The sequence below is a fragment of the Leuciscus leuciscus genome, assembly GCF_965113295.1.
Source record: "Leuciscus leuciscus genome assembly, chromosome: 16".
In the NCBI taxonomy this organism is placed as follows: domain Eukaryota; kingdom Metazoa; phylum Chordata; class Actinopteri; order Cypriniformes; family Leuciscidae; genus Leuciscus; species Leuciscus leuciscus.
Window position 1 is genome coordinate 35044084 of NC_138740.1, and position 20166 is coordinate 35064249.

The 20166-nt window shown below is 38.1% G+C and overlaps 1 protein-coding gene and 1 long non-coding RNA gene across 2 annotated transcripts in view; both read left to right on the plus strand.

The window, feature by feature from the left end:
• Window positions 1-203: 203 nt before the first annotated feature.
• LOC309478240 overlaps window positions 204-20166 on the plus strand; it is a 117171-nt gene continuing 97208 nt past the window's right edge. The window contains exon 1 of the long non-coding RNA XR_014198896.1: window positions 204-5054. This is a non-coding gene — a long non-coding RNA (uncharacterized lncRNA). The remainder of the gene's footprint in view (window positions 5055-20166) is intronic.
• On the plus strand, window positions 7801-9783 carry LOC309476864 (uncharacterized protein). Its single transcript, XM_082139997.1, has 5 exons — window positions 7801-7954; window positions 8301-8831; window positions 8916-9028; window positions 9099-9202; window positions 9482-9783. Exons 1-5 carry the CDS (start codon window positions 7858-7860, stop codon window positions 9612-9614), a joined length of 978 nt encoding a protein of 325 aa, XP_081996123.1. The 5' UTR covers window positions 7801-7857; the 3' UTR covers window positions 9615-9783.

The window sequence follows — 20166 nt, forward strand, 5'->3', positions numbered from 1 at the left end:
GTCTATTTTGGATGAGTTTGGACTCAATTATGTTTCCTGAGTTGAATGCTATATTCTTTTCATTAAGAGTGGTTTTCAGTGGTTCTTTGTTAGAGAATACCTTCACAGTTTTTTGCAGGACAAAACAATTGTTTTGTCACTTCTGGTGGCGCATGTCTCATATTGTTGGTAGGTTGGAAGTGTCTTGTTTAGCCTGCAGCCATTAAAATCCCCTAAAATGAGAACGGGGGAATATGGGGATGTACATTCAATCTGATGGACATGCGCCGCTATGGCCTCTGCCGTGCGTGTGACATTGCCAGAGGGGGGGATGTAAACAAGTACTAGAGCCAGCTGACCAAACTCCCGGGGGAGATATTTGGGTCTGAATGACACAGCAAGCAGCTCTAGATCAGGTGTACAGCAGGAGTCTTTAACATCAGCAGTTCTGCTCCAGTCTTTATTAAAATACACGCACAACCCACCCCCGTGTTTTTTCATGCTACTCACAGTGTCCCGGTCCAGTCTGAGCGGAGGCCACGATCGTTTTATCCAGCCAGGTTTCCGTGAGGCAGACCAGACTAGCCTCTTTATATGCCCACTGGCATGATATGTTTGCCTGTAGTTCATCCAGTTTGTTACATAGGGAGCAAACATTGGCGAGTATAATGGAAGGCAGCGGCGGACTCTTCTGTGTGCCGGAGAGCCTTTTCAGCTCCTGCTTCACTCCACCTCTCCTTCCCTGCTTCGTCATCGGAGACTTCCGCCGGTAGTCACGGCCCAGCCCGCGTTGTCTCGTTATCAACTCTCCACAGTTGTCCAAGTTCGGTGCTGGATAATCCACGTTTCGAAGAAGCAGCAGGTCGTCCCGGTTGTACCGCAGAATTTCACCCCCGTGACCCCCAGTCTTTTTCTCAAGTCTTACATAACCGGGCCGTTTTGTTGCATTTACACGGTTCTGACCACTAGGGGTCACCGTGGAGATGGGTGTCGTATTGTTTCGAAGCCTCAACACAATACGGCACATTTGATTCAACTGTTTCAGTGTTCCACGAAGCCTCGATCTGCCCACCACTACTAATAATACAATCCTATTAGATGAAGATGACAAAAAGCAGTAGTGTTTTTAGAGGAGTCCACTGGAGGCAAGTTGCAGAAGTGCAATTCATTTATATCCAAAACTTAAGGAAAATACAAAACAAATACTTGACTTGGCATGATCATTAGCATAAATGTAGAAACAACTCAACACACAGCAGTTACAGGGACAATACTAGACAAAGACACACGTGTGAACACGATCAAGACAATTAACCAATGACAACATGACACAAGAGACTAGCGATGCACTATGGAGTTAATATTGTGCCATAATTAGACAAACAAATCCAGTATTTTGCAAACAAACTCGATCTGCTTTGCAAAGGAAAACTCGACTCGCAAACAAACAGAAAGCAATGTGCATGTACAAAGGTCAATTAGAGCGAAAATGCAGTGGAGTAACAAATATGTATTGTGTTTTACAAATATAAATAAATGAGCCTAGATAATGTTTCACAAAAAAAATGCAAACCATCCTACAAATTGCATGCAGAGGTGAACACAAATACATCAAAAACTATTTTGTTACAAACTACAAATACTGGCTCATGAAATGTAACAAAATAAAATACAAAATACTGATGTGAAAAATGTATTTAAATAAAATACAAGTAATTAGTATTTTGAAAATACTAAAATACTCTCACAATAATCTTAAAGGTAGGGGTAGGTAATCCTTTTTCTAAAAAAAAAACATTCCAAATTTGTTTAAACTGTCTTTATATACCAATACATAATTAAAATGTAAGTACTCTGAAAAAGAAAATATAAAAATCGAGTGACTGTAGACCTTTTAATCTGCAATAAACACAGCTCATTATTTCCATTCACTCCACCCCCTCCCTTCTGAGCTCCTTCCAAAGCCACGCCCCCAAAACACATGAACGCGCGACGCCAAACGCTCAGGCTGGAACAAGACGCATTTATTACCTGAGACGAGTGGAGAGGAAGGAGCGCAGTACATACAGTGACATCATGTCAGAATCACATGTAATAAAATACCTAACTTTATCACTATGAATATAAACAAATAAGATTTCTTTTAGTACTCACTATCAAGCTAGCATATCGATAATGGTAAAGTTTGATTCGGTAACGAGCTATATTTATAAGGCAAAACTAAAAACAGGTTGCATTGATACACGTTTTTCCATTACCATCAGTTACACTGTGATGAAGATGAATTTCGTGTAAGATTCATAACATATACGGTGTTTTGCATGTAAGAGTTTCCATGATGAAAACATTGTTGACTCTAATGAAGACTAACGTACACTCCGAGTCTGGAGACAAGTACCGCATCGTCGGTTCGAGGACAGGTCCGGGGTCGAGGGCGAAGCAGAGGAGGTCGTTCAAGAGCGCGGGCAGGGTCCGAGGAAGTAGTTTTTGCCTTGTTTGCCTTCGCTGACTGCATATGCAGGTGCTTTGAGCTGAATATTTCCGGGAACGGTGACATGTGATGAGTGCACGCCTGGCAGCGCGCGCAGTGGGGCTCGGGCACGAGACATGAAGGCATCTGATTGGTTCTTTACATTCGCACCGAATGGCAGTGATTGGTCAGAGTTTTTACTGTCCTGCAGCTGCTACAGAGGTCTGATTTTTTTTCATTCCTTTTTCTAAACACATAATGTATAGGCGGATCTTTTGTGACGTCATTGTTTATGTTTGTCGCGTTGCATCATGGGAATCGTGTGGCAGGAAACACCGCTAGAGACCTCTAGATACCTGTAATTTGATTGTTTTGCACGTTTGGAGGAGGATTTAGAGAAGAGGATGGTTCACTCTTGCTGTGTGGTCGAGTACGGCTCGTTGGGGGCCTGATAAAAAGTTTTTTCGAATTCCCTCCGAAAAGGATCGCGAAAAACGAAAGAAATGGTTGCGTGCAATTAGGCGATTGAACCTGGACGCTCCGAAGAAAGCCTGGATTCCTGCAGCTAACGTTACTGATCGAGTTTGTGAGGCTCATTTTGTTCATGGTAGGCCCAAGTCTTAGTGACTATGTATTTATAGAAGATAAAAAAATAAATAAAAAAAAACTGAGTCAAATCAACCGAGTCATATGTTTTCGCGTTCTGATTCAGGTGTCCCAAACCGCGATCCACAGCACCCAGACTATGTTCCTCACATCAAAATGGGCTATTCTGGATCGCAAAACTTAAAAGCAAAAGAAAAGGCTGTTCTAACCTCTGCTTTTAGCACGATCACTGCTTTCTGTTTGGCAGAAAAGATCGGCCCAACTTTTCGAAAAAACAAAATAATCTTTTGAAAGCCTTTAATCTTTCATGAGTGAAGGGTCCAGGGGTTTCTATTAAATAAGAATAAATGTCTCCCCAGCAGATTGGTGGCCAAGACACGGGCGAGTCGGACCAACGTTTTTTGTCATCCCAGATCTCATATGGGCTTTGAATAACTTCGATTTTGTCACCAATACAAATTTTGAGCTTCTCTCCAAACCTCCTCCGGTCTTCAGATGTTAAAGTGCTTATATATTGTGGATTTCGCCCGCTAACTCTCTTGAAAATGCTCGTCGCGTCTTTACTGCCCGCAATACTGTTTGTTTTGTTGCCACACAACCACTCGCGCATGCGTACAAAGATGTCAACAAAGATCCTCCTATTGACTACTATCAGGATGGAAGGACCATTTCACCCAGTATAAAAAAAAAGTGTTTCTGAACAGGATTACCTACCCTACCTTTAAGTCTTTTTTTTTTTTATGTAGCACTCTATAGGTTATGTTCCAATAGCTAGAGTGCTCTGGGTTCGTTACTGAAGTATTTGTAGCATATTGTAGGGAAAGTGAATAAAAGCTTTCAAAATCACAGAATGTAAATGTAATAAGAAAACATGAATAAATACTAAATTTGAAATACTAAATTGTTTCCCTTTTACTTTAAGATTAACTAAAGTTGTGAAATGAACCTCCAAAACCAGTTATCAAAGGCTACGTTCACACTGCAGGCTGAAACGACCCAATTCCGATTTTTTTGCCCCTATGCGACCTGTATCTGATCTTTTCATGACAGTCTGAACGACACAGATCCGATCTTTTCAAATGCGACCCAGGCCACTTGGGTATGTGGTCCCAAATCCGATACATATCCGATCTTTTCAAATGCGACTTCAGTCTGAACGGCCAGGTCGCATGTATCCGACCCGCACGTCACTGATACGCGAAAAACGTCATAATCCTGCGTTGAAGTAGTCGTCGTTTTGAAAACGGACTGCATATTCGTCGAGCTGAGGTAAATCTGCCGAACGGGTCGACCTCGACGAGCCCGTTAATAAAATAAATAAATAAAAAAAAGCCCACGGCCATTATATATACGTTATGTTAACTTATTTGTGCTGAATCTGATATTAGATAGGTCAGCGGCTGCTGTCTGGCTCTTGTGTAACGGTCGCTGCGCGCGATCGTGTGTGTGTGTGTGTGTGTGTGTGAAGCCCCTTTCACACAGAGATTCCGGAAAATACACGGATAAAGTGACCCGGGATTTGACCCGGGTTCGTTTGATTTTGGTTCATTCACACTGCCAGTGATTTTCCGGAATCAGAGAGTGCGTTCACACACAACCCGTAAAAATGCCGTAAAGACACGTGACATCGATGTGACTTGTAATCTCAGCAGCGTCTTAAGTTTGCTTATGAGCTGCGATCTCTCTCTCTCGAGAAACCACGCCTGTGCATTTGTTTCTCTGATTCGATCATAAACTTGCGCATTACGTGCCGGGTTCAAAGCGCTGTGTGAAAGGGGCTTGAGAGAATCACAGTTAAAGTTTAGCTACTTCCGCAAACAACAAGTGACGTCGTTGACCGTTGAGTACTCTTCTGCGCATGCGGGTCACTTCTGGGTCATTTCACGTTCACACAGGAGATCACAAAAGGTTGCATTTAATTGGAAATGTGAACGGCCTTGCAAAAAAATCGAATTTTTTCAAAAAATCGGAATTGAGCATTAAGCCCTGCAGTGTGAACGTAGCCAAACACAGTAAATAACTTTACATTACTCAAAATGAAATGGATGGAGAAGGCTATATTCAACACTTTCACATCACTTTACATTTCTTTTCAGACATTTATTAATTTTCACTGGGCCCAGACTTTAAAAAAAAAAAAAAAAAAAAAACTGACAAAAATAGTCCCAATAATGTAAACAAATAAGATGAGTTGCAGGCCTGAACGACGCTCGTGTGCGGTGGGGCGGAAAAAATAAAAATCGCCGCTTCACTCTTACTAGAGCCAACAATAATGTAAAGTAATGTTACTACTCACGATCGTCATGCTCACATCATCATAGTCCCACGACAAATGGAGCAACAAAGAGAGCGTCAGGAAGGAGAAAGACTGCTGCACAGAGCAAAACGTTCAACACTCGCGGTGCGGTCCCGATCAGGGAATCCAACGAGGCCAGGGGAACTTACAGGCAATCCCGGGTACCTGAAGCGCTACCTGGTGATGAAATCCAACGTAGCCGGAGGAGCTCAGTCTCCGGTTCATCCAAATCACTCGTGAATAACAAGTGCGTCACATTCGCGAGTGTGTACTACTTGCACTCATGATGAACTAAAGTAGGAGATCAACACTTTAACTTCTGTACGAAATTATATAGACTCACTACTATTAGTAGAACAAAAGAATACTCAAATTGTAACTGCGTCACACTCTGTGTCGACGTGGTTATTTTTTTCCTTCTATCTCCTCTTCTTCGTCCCCTCTCCTCTCACTCTCTCCTCCCGCCCCCTCTGACCTATCACAATGCTCTCCAAACCAAACTGACATGTGAAATACCCAATCAGAGCATTAAACAAACTTTATACACTTCTAACAATATAAAATCGTTTTCAATACACGTGAGAAATACAGATATGCAATATCAAATAAACAAAACAACAAAGATATATTTTGAAGAAAGTAATATAGATCATTTTAACAGATAATTTCAACAGGGCTACATTTATTACTGAAAGGTCAATAACACAAATAGTAGCAATAACACAAATATGAGAAATGTGTAAATTCAAAATGGCGAAGTAGCAAAATAAAAAAGCATGGGCATTTCACTAAATCTCTACAGGGCCTGAAATAGCTCCCTCTGACGTAAATGGCATGTATAGCTAAGTTCACATCAATGGTGTGGTAGGCTGCCCTTAATAGCAAAACGTGTTTGATGTAGGCTTGGAAATCGGATGTGTTACTGTAGCAAGGATGGCTTCGTTTACATCCGCCTTCAGCTGCAGGAAGTTGCTGAACCTCCTCTCAAAGCCAGCTAAGGTAGCTTGCAAAATGTGTGAGCAGTACTGCAGGTTTGAAGCTTGCAGGTCTTGTAATTTAGCTTGGAGAGTCGGTAAAAGCTCACCATAGAAACATGCATTTTGCCCTTGAAGGCGATCTATCGAAATGGCAATAGGCTTCAACACTGCAATATTCCTCAATGAAGTCAAGTTCCACTTCTCTGAATAATGGAAGTTGTAAGGCAGTCATTACCTTAATGCCGTTTTTAAGAGGAGCAGGGCCACTTCTCCTGTGTTCAAAACTCATTCACTTCTTGGAGGGAGCCCGGTCTACAGGGTGTCACGTGATTTTCGTGCATCTAACCTGGACATTGCCATTGCCAACATCAGACCGAAAATATGGCAAAATCATTTACTATGGTGATAAGCATATGGTGATTTTTCTTAAGTATTTAAGTATTTGAAATACTCTAAATACACTCCCTCAAAATATTTTGTTACAAACTACATTTTATTTTTTTCACACCTGCAAAATACAAATTACAAAATACACTAGAGTAATTAAATACGTATTTAAAATACATTTAATTGAAATACTGCCCATGTCTGATTGCATGTAACCTTTGAACAAATACAAAATCTAGTGCATACAAATGCATATCTGTCTGTTATGACTGTGAGACACTTGGCTTTTTATGAGATCTCTCGGCTCGATTTTCTCACAAATGTGTCCTGGCAGATTAATACTAGGCAGTGGCGGTTCAGAAAGTGTGAACTCGGAAGAAGACCATGAGGGCTTAAGGGTTCAATTTGGGACAGGGCCGTACACTTCAGTCATTACATTTACATTTACATTCATGCATTTGGCAGACGCTTTTGTCCAAAGCAACTTACATTGCATTTCAAGATTCACACATTCACATTCTTAACAATTCTTGCTTTCCCTGGGAATCAAACCCAAGACCTGAGCGTTGCAAGCGCCAACGCTCTACTGTTTGAGCTACAGGAAAGCATCTCTGCTTCAGAATAAACTTTACTTACTGCACTTTCGTGTTTTTCCTTCATCCTGGAGGTGACTTGTTGTTTGAGGTTCAGGTTCAGTCCGCTCCAGCTCTAAAAATGCAACATAACGTCACGGCACATCGTACTTAATTTACTACCACAACACACAACTGTAGTGTATGATATATGATTTATTTCATTTAACTGCTTATATTGTACTTGTAGCTACCTTACCATGACTTATTTTTTGCACAGTTAATTTTTGTTTGTGTAATATTTTTTCATATTTCCTCCAACAAGTATAGCTATAGAACAGTGAACAAATATAGAACAAAACTTTTTTTTTATTTTTTTTTTATTTTATTTTTTATCATAGCAGATTCCAAGTAGCCAAGGTCTAAAGGCGTTGTTTCATTTAAACCTTTTGCACAGGTTCTGCAAAAATGGGCAGGTCAGCACTATATAAATGAACGGTGCTCATTCTAAAGACCACAGCTCATCTGTGAACACATATGTAAGTATCTAACTGTAAGTAAGTGCAAAAAATGGAATCCAACATCTATTTTGTAAAATTTGAAAACAGCGATACTAAAGGCAAACCTGAAGGTCACCACCAGGATGAAGGAAAAACACAAAAGTGCAGTAAGTAAAGTTTATTCTGAAGCAGAGATGGTGTCATTAATGTTTGAGGAACTGATAAATGTTGCATAAAATTTAAATCATTGATCTAAGAACAATATGTCAATGTTTAAATATGAAATGTATTAGCAAAGAACAATTTTTTCTCTTTACCTTTTGAGCAAATTTTCTTTTTTGCATATTTACCATATATTAATTTTAGATGATCATCATTGTAAAAGAGCATTCAAAAGAACCCTCTATAAAAAGCCATTTCAGTACTTAAGAAGGTTGATTTTAGGTGTTATATTTTATAATATGGAGTGAATTGTTCTTAATTGATATTTGTGTGTTTTGTGTGTTTTGTCAGGAGGATGTAGGTGTTTGGTGTTGATGACAGTGTGTCTAGGGCTCATTTGTGCTCTTCTACTGGTCTTCAACATACTGCAGCACATCACCATCATAAGTTACAAGAACACAGTTGAAGAGTTCAATCAGACTATCAACAGCTTACAGGACAATAACACTAATCTAATGATTGAAAAAGCCCAACTGCAGAACAACTTCAACTCTTTGAGTCAGAAGAAACTGGAGCTGGAGACCAGAGTCAATAACCTCACTGCTGAGAAAAGCCAGTTACAGAACAGTTTGAACTCTTTGAGTCAGAAGAACCTGCAGCTGGAGACCAGAGTCGATAACCTCACTGCTGAGAAAAGCCAGTTACAGAGAAGCGTTGACTCTTTGAGTCAGAAGAAACTGGAGCTGGAGACCAGAGTCAATAACCTCACTGCTGAGAAAAACCAGTTACAGAATAGTTTGAACTCCTCGAGTCAGAAGAACCTGGAGTTAGAAAGTAAAGTCACATCTCTGAGTGATGAACTAAAGAAAGCTTATGTAAAAGGTTAGTACAGTTCTGTTTTTGTGCAAGTACTTACTTTCCTTCTTCTTTTATGTATACCATTTTTTAAAAGTGTGTTTCTGTTAGGAAATCAGTGGGGCTGGTTTTTCTTAACCCCTCAGTTGAGCTGGTCTAACAGCAGGCAGTACTGCAAGAATAATGGTGGTGATCTGATCATTCTCAACACTGAAGTGAAGCAGGTGAGTTTGGTTGAGTGTTTGTTAATGAATGAGAGGAATAACACTTATTCCTGTTTTTATTCACATACAGAGGACCATAACTTCATTGCTCTCGGAGAGAATGTGGATTGGTTTGAATGACATACAGCAGGAGGGCATTATGAGATGGGTGGATAATTCAGCACTGAATCAAGGGTAAGTGCTAAAAAGCACTGTTTGTTTATTAGTTTAGTATTTTTATTCTTGTTTTAAAAATCCATCACAACCATCAGGAAGTGTCTGAAAACACACCTCTTCCACAACCCTCAACAATCACAAGCAAATCAACTTCCTATAAATACATTATATTATTATTCTCTATTTTACTTTTATGCACTTTCATTTCTACTCCAGCTTATTTTGCTACTTTGATTATAATTGATTTGTGAATTTTGGGGTTCTGAATAATTAACAAAACTGATATATGTTATTCAGGTTTTGGTACTCCGGTGAGCCGAATGATGTAGGTGGAAGTGAGGATTGTGTTGAACTGTTGCCATCAGCTCCTCTCCAGAACTGGAATGATCTCCCATGCACCGACAGCAGAAAAGGGATTTGTGAGAAATAGGGTTCATATTGGCTTGTGCTTTTATTTGTATTATTTTATTTACTTTCATTTGATATGAACCACTTTCATGATATCAATTTTGTTTTATAATTTTTCTGTAATGTACAAAATCAAGAATGTAAAATTGTCATTATTTTCTCATTGCTTTATTAAACTCTGTTTCGCATGGGGTGAATTATTAATTACTTATTAACTTATAAATTATTGAATATTATTAAAACTTTATAACTGAAGTCAGATGAAATAAAAAAGGAAGGAAATATGTTTAACAGCTTGTTTGCAGTCACGTGATTCTGATGACGCGCTAAATTCAGATGGAGGGCAGGAAGGGAAAAGTGAAAAAATGGACGAGGAAAGTCCGTACTGTGCTGGTTTAAAACTGTATTAACAGAAAATCACTGCATATGTTGGCTGTAATCCTTATGTTATGAATAGGAGGGATTTTTCTACTGAATTGAAATACTTGCCTGCCACCGAGTCGGTAGATATAGAGAATGTGAAGCTGACTTCAGACCTGACTTGTTAAAAAGAGATGGTATTATTAAGTCAAGTCAAGTCAAGTATATTTGTATAGCGCTTTTCACAATACAGATTGTATCAAAGCAGCTTCACAGTATTAAATTAAAATAATACAAACAAGATTTGTTTCTAGTAGAATTTATTGATTGATAAAATTAAATTAAATATCCCCAAAATATCCCCAATCCGCTGTCTCGCGTCACAGAAGTCAGATAAATCCCAACACATAGAGACTCTTTCACCCAGATATCATCATATAGAGACTGTGGCTGTTCCCCAAATTACTAAATAAAAAAAAATTCTCAAACCCATTTAAGGGTACATTTTTTATTGATGTTCAACAAATTTAAAAAAAATATATATATAATACAGATGAACAGATGATAAAACTTGGGTTGCTGAATATTCGATCCATTTCTTCAAAAGCACTTTTTGTAAATTATATGATTACAGATCATAACCTAGATGTGCTGTGTTTGACAGAAACCTGGCTAAAACCAGACATTTACATTATTTTCAATTAGTCCACCCCCCAAGATTACCGTTATAAACATGAGCCTCATGTGAAAGGCAAAGGGGGAGGTGTTGCTTCACTATTACTCAAGTCTAGATCCAAATAATACTTTTGAAGTGATGGTGCTTTATGTAACGCTATCTAGTGTAAGTGATAAATCCCGCTTTACATTTGTGCTGGCTACTGTATACAGGCCACCAGGGCACCATACAGATTTTATCAAAGAATTTGCTGATTTTCTAGTTCTAATATTTGGTGATTTTAATATCCATGTAGATAATGAAAAAGACACATTGGGATTGGCATTAACAGACATTATAAACTCTATTGGAGTTAGACAACACGTGTCAGGACCTACTCATTGTCCTAATCATTTAGATCTAATATTGTCACATGGAATCAATGTTGATGGCGTTGAAATTCTGAAGCAGAGCAATGACATCTCAGATCATTATCTAGTCTCATGTATACTCCATTTAGCCAAGGCCGCAAAGCCGATTTCCTTTTACAAATAGGGTAGAACTATCACTTCTACCACTAAAGATTGCTTTATAAATAATCTTCCTGATCATGTTTCTACTCCTCGGCATACCAGATAGCTTAGAAGAACTTGATGTTGCAACAAACTATTGACTCTATTTTTTACAGCACTTTAGACACAGTTGCTCCTTTGCGCTTAAAGAAGTTTAAGGAAATTAGTCCAACGTCGTGGTACAACGAGCAAACTCGGGCCCTCAAGAGAGCAGCCAGAAAAATGGAGCGCAGGAAGAAAACAAACGTTTTTCACATTTCATGGAAAGAAAGCCTTATTGCGTACAGAAAGGCCTTAAAAACTGCTAGATCTGGTTATTTTTCGACTCTCTTAGAAGAAAACAAACACAACCCTAGGTTTTTTTATATACAGTGACTAAATTACCGTAAAATAAAGCTCTGACTAAAGAAGTTTCCACATTATATATACGGTATACATTATAACCATGCAGCCGTCTACTACAGTATCGCATCAGACAGTGCATTGTAGTGTCCCTGAGGAAAAATGTATTAATTAATTAATTAATTAATAATCAAAATCAATGTAACAAAGTTAGTTGTAGTGGGAAACTTTAATTCCAAAATAAACAAACACAAAAGGAAAGTCAAGGCCCGGAGCCCCTCACGGACGACTTCTGCATACACATAAACAAAACATAACATAAATAGTCCAGGCCTGGTCCTCTCTTGTCTTTCACTGTCGTCGCTCCTCTTTTTATGCTTCCGAGGCTCCTCCGTGAGAGATATGACACTGGTGCAGCACACAGGTGGCGCTCATCAATAGCCGCGTTTCCACTGTCGGGCCAGGGCCGGGCCAGGGCTTTAAACGGGCCGTGCCGGGCTGATAGCCTCGGGCTAATAGCACCAGGCCTGCGTTTCCACTGTCGTGCCAGAAGCTCCACAGCGCTTCACTAAAACACGCCCGTAACACGCCTCTCTGGAACAACGTCACACTAACCCATTCACCAACAAATGGAAGTGCAGAAAACTAATCAGAAATCACTGGAAACAGCGTTGAAAACAAACATGATAAAAGCGGCCGTTTGCTGGCATTTTTGTTGTTTACTTGAATATTTAAAACCCAAGCATCGATGTTTTACCACAGGTTTACAATAAAAAGTGATACATTGATCATAATGAATTAATTTATGTCAAAACTGCACATTAGTCACTCAGAAATAAATTACCGTTAGGTCTATTTCACAAAAGAAAGAGGACACACTTACTTCTTCAGTCGCGTCTGTTACTGTTTATCTGGTAGCCTAGTTACAGGACATATTTACATCACATTTAGAAAGAATGATAATTTCTACAAATATATGCCACCAAAAATACGACCTGAGGAGCTTTAGCACTCTCTCGACTCTCATACAGATATTTTCAGTCAGAGAAACAGAGGAAGCTCCCGAAAAAAAAGTTGCTTTATTTTATGATAGTCCGGTATAAAGAGACGAGACGTAGGCTACTGACAGATAAAATAAAAACATGACTGTGATAGCCTTTATGATTGGTCTGATTTCTTCAAGCGTATGTTTTTTTACTATGCGTATCTTCAAGCGTTTACTAGGTTTACCATGGTAATGGTTAGCGCGCATAGTCTTTTGCATCACAAACACAAGACATTCAAACATGAACGCGAGTTAAATTATTTTAAAAGTCTTTAATGCTGACAGAATCATCCGGCGCTGCCGTCTCCCGACTCAGGTGAACTCCGCCTCTGTTCGTAACCACTCCTCTAGCCCGAGCTGGCCCGCTCTGGCCCAAGGTATTCGACGGGCCAGAAATCCTGGCCGCTGGCCCCGAGTAAGCCCCGATCAAGCCCCGGAAGTGACAGTGGAAACGCGACTGGCCCTGGCACGCACTAGCACGGCCCGGCCCTGGCCCGACAGTGGAAACGCGGCTAATCACACCACTGGCCTCACACCGTTCTCTAACAGCCCTCGGCCTCACTTTGCTTGCCACAATCAACAACATGTTAGACTCTATACGCCTAAGCTTTTTAAAGAGATTATTCCAGAGGTCATAGATCCTCTTCTTAATATCATTAATTCATCTTTGTCATTAGGAGACATACCGAAAACTTTTAAGCTGGCTATTATTAAACCTCTTAATAAAACCTATCAACTTGATCGTACAGAATTAGTCAATTACAGGCCGATCTCGAATCTACCTTTTCTGACAAACATACTAGAAAAGGCAGTTTCCTCACAACTATGCTCCTCTTTAGAAATAAATGATATCTGCAAGGACTTCCGGTCAGGATTTAGGACGTATCATTGCACTGAGACAGCTCTAATTAAAGTTACAAATGAGTTGCTCTTATCCTCCGATCGTGGTTGTATCTCTCTATTAGTGTTACTGGATCTTAGTGATACCATCGACTAACACATTCTTTTGAATAGACTCAAAAATTATGTTTGCATTAGTGGAATTGCATTGGCAGGGTTCAAATCATACTTATCTGACCGTTATCAGTTTGTAGCAGTAAATGAAGAGATGTCATTTCGATCACAAGTTCAGTATGGAGTACCACAAGGCTCAATACTAGGACCATTGCTGTATAGTGATAAGCCACCCCTAGAACGTGAATCTCAAGAACGTTTTGTGATGAGAGGCTATTTGGATATGAAAGTAAGCATCTTTCAGATCCACTGATAAGAACCAGTCCCCTGGACAAATTTGTGCAAGGATCTGCTTCAAAGTCAACATCCTGAATGGCCTCTTCATTAATGTGCGATTCAGGAGCCTGAGGTCGAGGATTGGCATGAGCCTACCATCTCTCTTTGGAACGAGGACATAGCGGCTGTAAAAGCCTGACTCGCTACTCTCTGGTGGGACCGTCTTGGCGGCGCCCTTCACCAGCAGACACTGCACTTCGGAGTGGAGAACGGGAGTGCCGTTGTCCTGAACTGAAATTTGAACCACACCCCTGACGCGGGGAGGCCTGCGAGCGAATTGAAGCGAGTAGCCTCAGTTTATAGTCTGCAAAACCCAGTCTGACATGCCCAGGATGGCTTCCCACGCCTGAAGCCGGACGGCAAGGGGTCTGAGTCTTTCAGGTTGCAGTTTGCTGCACAGCGGCAACCACATTGACGACCACATTGTCCACAAAGATGAGACGTGCTCTTTATAGCTAGTGGGTCCGCTTCTCCCCACTGTATATGTGCTGGAATCCAACAAAATAAAATTAGCCAAAATTTTGCAGTGTTGTGTATATTTAAATTAAAATGTCTTCTCTAGATGGGTTGGCGTTTTACCAGTATTAATACTCTGTAATGTTGCTGTTGAGTCTGATAAAATCACCACTCTGTCTGTTTTGATTTCCTACACCCATTGTAAACCTTAATATATTGCAACTAGTTCTGCTGTGTATATAGCTACATTATTGGAAATAATTACTTTGTTTTCTTCAGCTGCATTGATGATCATTGAACTGACTTTATAAGCAAATTACATCCACATTTCTATTCATTTGCATATGTTGAGCTTCCCTCTTGCATTGTTGCTTAAATTCTTTCCATTTTGCTTTATAAAAGCACCATCTGTACACATACTTATCTTGTTGTCTATGCACTTCAACATTCATTTTACTTACAGTTGGAAAGTGATCACTTTCCTAGATTTTCTTTACTTACTTTCCATTCACTTAAACTCGCAAGATGTGGTGAAACCAATGTAATATCAATGTTAGACATTTTATTTCTTCTAAAACAATTCTGGTACCCATTCCATCATTGAGACAGACTAAATGTCATGATTCCCTAATTCCTTCTTACACTGTTCCATTGCTATCTGTATGATTACTACCCCATAAACTATTATGGGCATTAAAATCACCGAACAAAATTTCTCTATTGTTTTTAACGATTTCATTAAAATCAGCTACCACAATTTCTTTACATTGGTTATAAAAATTAGTGATAAGACATATTTCTAGACTATACAAACCTAGTATCCTAAATGCTAATCATTCCTTAACCAAAGTAGTACATGCTCCTCCTATTTTATATACCCTGTCTTGTCCAATATGATGAAATTTAAATGTGTCCTTAACCAAGTCTCTTGGATACAAATTACATCTGGTTTTCTTTTTAGAGAGCTTTTTAAAAACCTTTGACCTCCTGTTTCCTTTCCCTGCTTTTACAGGTTATTTCCAAGATTCTGTTTACTTCTGACACTTTCTTTAAAGCTTCAGCCAATGTGATTTTATATACGTAATTTTGACTTTCTTAGCTTCTTTGGCCTGTATTTGTTTCACACATCCTTCGAATGCTGCACTGTGTTGTTCTCCGCAGTTACAGCATTTAACTGGGACGCTTCCCATATTCATGCTGTCCTCCACACCTTGCACACCTTTCTATACCCTTACATTGGTTGGCAATGTGTCCCAAACGTTGGCATTCAAAACATCTTATAACTGGAGAAACATATTCCTTTACTAGATAGCTGAAAAATCCTAGGGGAACACCCGATATATAACTCCTCTTAGCCTTGCTGCTGCTCCAGGAATGTGTGCCTACATCTTTAGAATCTTCTCTTGTTGTGCTTTGTTGATGGCATGAATCAAGATTCGTTTGTTATTTAAATATTTTGCCAACTTGACCGTTCTAACTTCCTCTTCTATCACATTAGTAATCGAGATCAGGTGGAAATTATCCTCAAATGTCACAATAACTTTGAATTGTTGCTCACTGACAGATGTTGCTTTATCAAGACCTCTTACTTTTTTAACTGTATCATCAGTTTCTGATCCTGAATCACTACTCTTTTTGAAGTCTTAGTATGTGTATTAGACTAAAAATCTGGCAAAATGTTTTTCCATCCTTCAGAAGCAGAATCTGCTCATCACATCAACTGTATTTCATCACTATATTATCACATGTATTGCTCATTGTATTGCTAAAATGAGCATAGATTCAACACTACAATTACAATTAATTAAGTCATCCACTTACCACTCATCTTGACATTAAGTGGCCCAATTTGTCCTCTTTTTTAAATATTTATTATTGATTTGCCTGCATTGACACCATTATATGAGAACTGAACTGAGTTGGACGATGACATCACGGTTTTCTCCAGAGCGGCTGTATAGATAAATTAACTAAATTAACTTTTTTAAAACAGAAATAAATCAACATTGAATTTACTTAAGCTGGATTATGACACAATTTGTTTGGGCTGTACAGCAGATCTAAAAGAAAATAAACTTTGTTGCATTATTTTCCTATTATCACGCTGCTTTGAAACAATCTGTATAGTAATAAGTGTATAATACACTTACAAATATAAACAGCACTAAATATAAATATAAAATATAAATATAAATATAAATAAAGGTGACTTAACTTGACTTTCTTGGTATAATGTGTTTTTGCAAAGACAGGAAGATAATTTAATATTAAACAAAGTCCAAGCACCCAACCAAATGGAACTAATACATAATGGTGACTTCAAAATGTTCAAAGAAACAACATCAGCAACACTAGAAGTAAAACTTCACTAATGATATCAAAAAAATATTAAGAGTTTTAATAAGTTATATATAAATATGTCTTTTCTTTGCAATTGAATTATATCTAAATCCGTGTGGCTGTCCGTTTGCTTCAGTCTTGTTCTCTTTTTTCAGTTCTTGTTCTTCCTCTTTCCTTCAGAAGACTCTGTTTATTAACATCAGATGTCATCGATAATTGTCAATGATTACTTTTAAAGTCAACATAATGGATTCATTTACTGCACACACAATTCAATTTTTAACACTACAGAGTAGATCCTACACTACTTCAGTGCTAGTTTTTTAACACCTATATATACAAACCTAACAGTGAACATTTAACACCGGTGAAGTTGCTGTGTTCTCAACCGTTTCCTCCTTATGCTGAGGAAATCCAACGTGACTTTGAAGAGAAGCATGATTATGTATTTCTGCCCAGCTAGCAACATTGGGCATCAACCACATGGCTCAGGCTCTAGCTAAGCCGTTCTCAGCGCCGTCAAAATAAAGTCCTGCACAACAATCAAACGGCATGCATCACTTCACTTCAAAGTTCCTACTAGTGGTGGGAATGCAAGTAGGAAAATGGCCCTATGGGGAACATTTAGTTTTCGGGGGACTGCCCAGGTGGCTAGTTCCTAAAAGTTAGTTCCTATAACCACCAGGTGTGAAAGTCTCTTTTGTTTTGTGTGTTCGGGGCCTAAATATTCTGAATGTTCTGATTCAATCTGACTTCTGACCTGTAATGCTGTCTGAATCATAATCAAACAGTTCGTTGGCCAGAGGAGAACTGAGTGACTGAGCCTATGGTTTCTCCCAAGGTTTTTTTTTTCTCTATTCTGTCACCTGATGGAGTTTGGGTTCCTTGCCACTATCGCCTTTGTTTTTTGGCTTGGTTAGTTGGGGACGCTTAATATTTAACAACATCATTGATCTGCCTGAGTGCCTGCATTGACACCATTATATGGGAACTGAACTGAGCTTAACAATGACATCACGGTTTTCTCCTAACTAACTAAATTAATAAAAAAAATTACAACAAAAATGAACCATCACTGAACTTACTTAAAGGGATAGTTCAGCCAAAAATGAAAATTCTGTCAGTAATCAATCACCCTCATGTTGTTCCAACCCCATAAGACTTTCGTTCATCTTCGGAACACAAATTAAGATATTTCTGATTAAATCTGAGAGCTGGATCACTCCTCCATAGGCTTCTATGGGATCGAAACTTGCCGGCCCAGAAAAGTTAGTAAAGACATCGTTAAAATAGTCCAAGTGACTCCAGTGGCTCAAGTTTATCAAGCGATGAGAATACTTTTTGTGTGCAAAAACAAACAAAAATAACGAATTTATTCAACTATTCATTTTCTTCTGTGTGGGCCTGAGTAAAGTCGTCCTTTTTGGGGGGTTTTGCACACAAAAAGTATTCTCGTCGCTTGATAAACTTATGGTTGAGCCACTGTAGTCATTTGGACTATTTTAACAATGTCTTTACTAACTTTTCTGGGCCGGCAAGTTTCGATCCCTTAGAAGCCTATGGAGGAGTGATCCAGCTCTCAGATTTAATCAGAAATATCTTAATTTTACTAAAGTCTTACGGAGTTGGAACAACATGAGGGTGAGTAATTACTGACAGAATTTTCATTTTTGGACTATGACGCTATTTTCTTCTTGATCTGCTGTACAGCCGAAACAAACTTTGTTGCATTATTTTCCTGTTATCAATGTAAAGCTACTTTGAAAAAATCTGTATTGTAAAAAGCTCTATAGAAATAAAGGTGAATTGACTTAACAGACTGGAGCAGCAGCACACGGCTAACTTTAATTTGTCAAGTTTTAAATTTTCCTTTAAATTTTATCGACTGCACACCTCTTTTCTGTGTGGAAGCTCTGTGTTTCATTTTTGAGGGTGGATTATCCCGGTCGTGGCAGTTAAAAAAAAAATTATATTTCCCTTATAAAGGCAAGTGTTAATAGGATAGAATCCCAGATGGCAGACCAACATTGAATTAACATTGAAAGTTAACATTGTTTTTTTTATCAGGTTTGCACCCTGAAATAACATTATTTTAATAATGAAAAATAGATCAAGATGGAAATAAAATCGATTTCTGTTAAACTAATTAATTCGTTATTTTACATCGAAATCAACATTGAAACAATATCAAAACAATCTTGCATTATTTACAGCAGGATTCTATGCCAGTATTTTATTTTATTTTATTTAGAGTTGTATGTCTTTAATTGATTATAACCATTGTTGAGATTCATGTGCTGATTTTTGATGTCTAAGTTATCCTGTAGTGAAAATCTTTTTTTTATGCATGATCTGTTTAATAATCGTTCATAACTGATTGCTGCTGGATTTCTTGCTGTAGTTTCACATGGCGGTAATCTAAAATGTGTACTAATAATATTACACACATTTAATATAGAATTAAACACTGCATGAGATCAGTGATCAATTATAAATGCTTACTATATAATTATGGAAACTTAGGCAAAGGAATTTATATCCTGACCTAAATTGATAGTGTTTTGTTTGTTTATATTGTGAAAATGATGGTAATGTACTTTGTATGATGGTCATCTTTCTGTATTATGTTTGTTTTATGTCAATAGTGTCTTTTAAGCCTATTTGGGCTGGGCATGTAAGTGCAAGACACTTTAATAAAAAATTCAATTCAATTCAATATGGTCAACTTTAATGTACTACACTGAAAAAAAATTGGAGTAGGATTTACTTGAAAAAAGCTAGGAAACTTTTTTCACTCAGAAAATGCTAGTAAATTTACAAAGATTTGCCAAGTAAAAACCTAAACATATTTATCAGTAGCTTTAATTAGAAATCTTTAAGTTAAATTTACTTGGAATATGGAATTAAGTAAACTTTACTTAACCTAGTTAAGTGAAAGTAACAAAGAAAATAAGTCGTTTTAACTTGGCTAGTAAAAGGTTGATTATTATCGATTTAGTTGAAATTTCCTTTGCATTACATTTCACTCATACAATAATATTGAATTATACCAGTCATTTATAGTATTTGCTTTATTTAGATTATCTAAGTAATTTATACTACATCATGTCAGATGTTAAGTATCATGTGAATGCAAAGACCTCAATACTTGGTAGACAATACACAATGACGGTAACATTGATGGATCGTTTTTGTGTTTGAATGTGTCATTTTGAGCAGAAAATTTACTCGAAATGTCACAAAATGGCAAGTTACTAATCCTGAACAACAAAAACAATGATAAAACAGTGTAAATACAGCTGGAAACCAGTGAAAAATGAACCTCATTAATTATTCAAGGTCCAGTGCATGATGGGAACCCCAGTATCAGAAAAGTTGAGTAATTTTTACTTAATTTTATTGAGTTGATATTTACGCTTTCATTTCTACTCGCTTGAATTAAGTACTGATATGGAATTTACTTAGTTTTTTTTTAATTCTTGCCTGAACTAACTTTTTCATGTAAATTACTTTT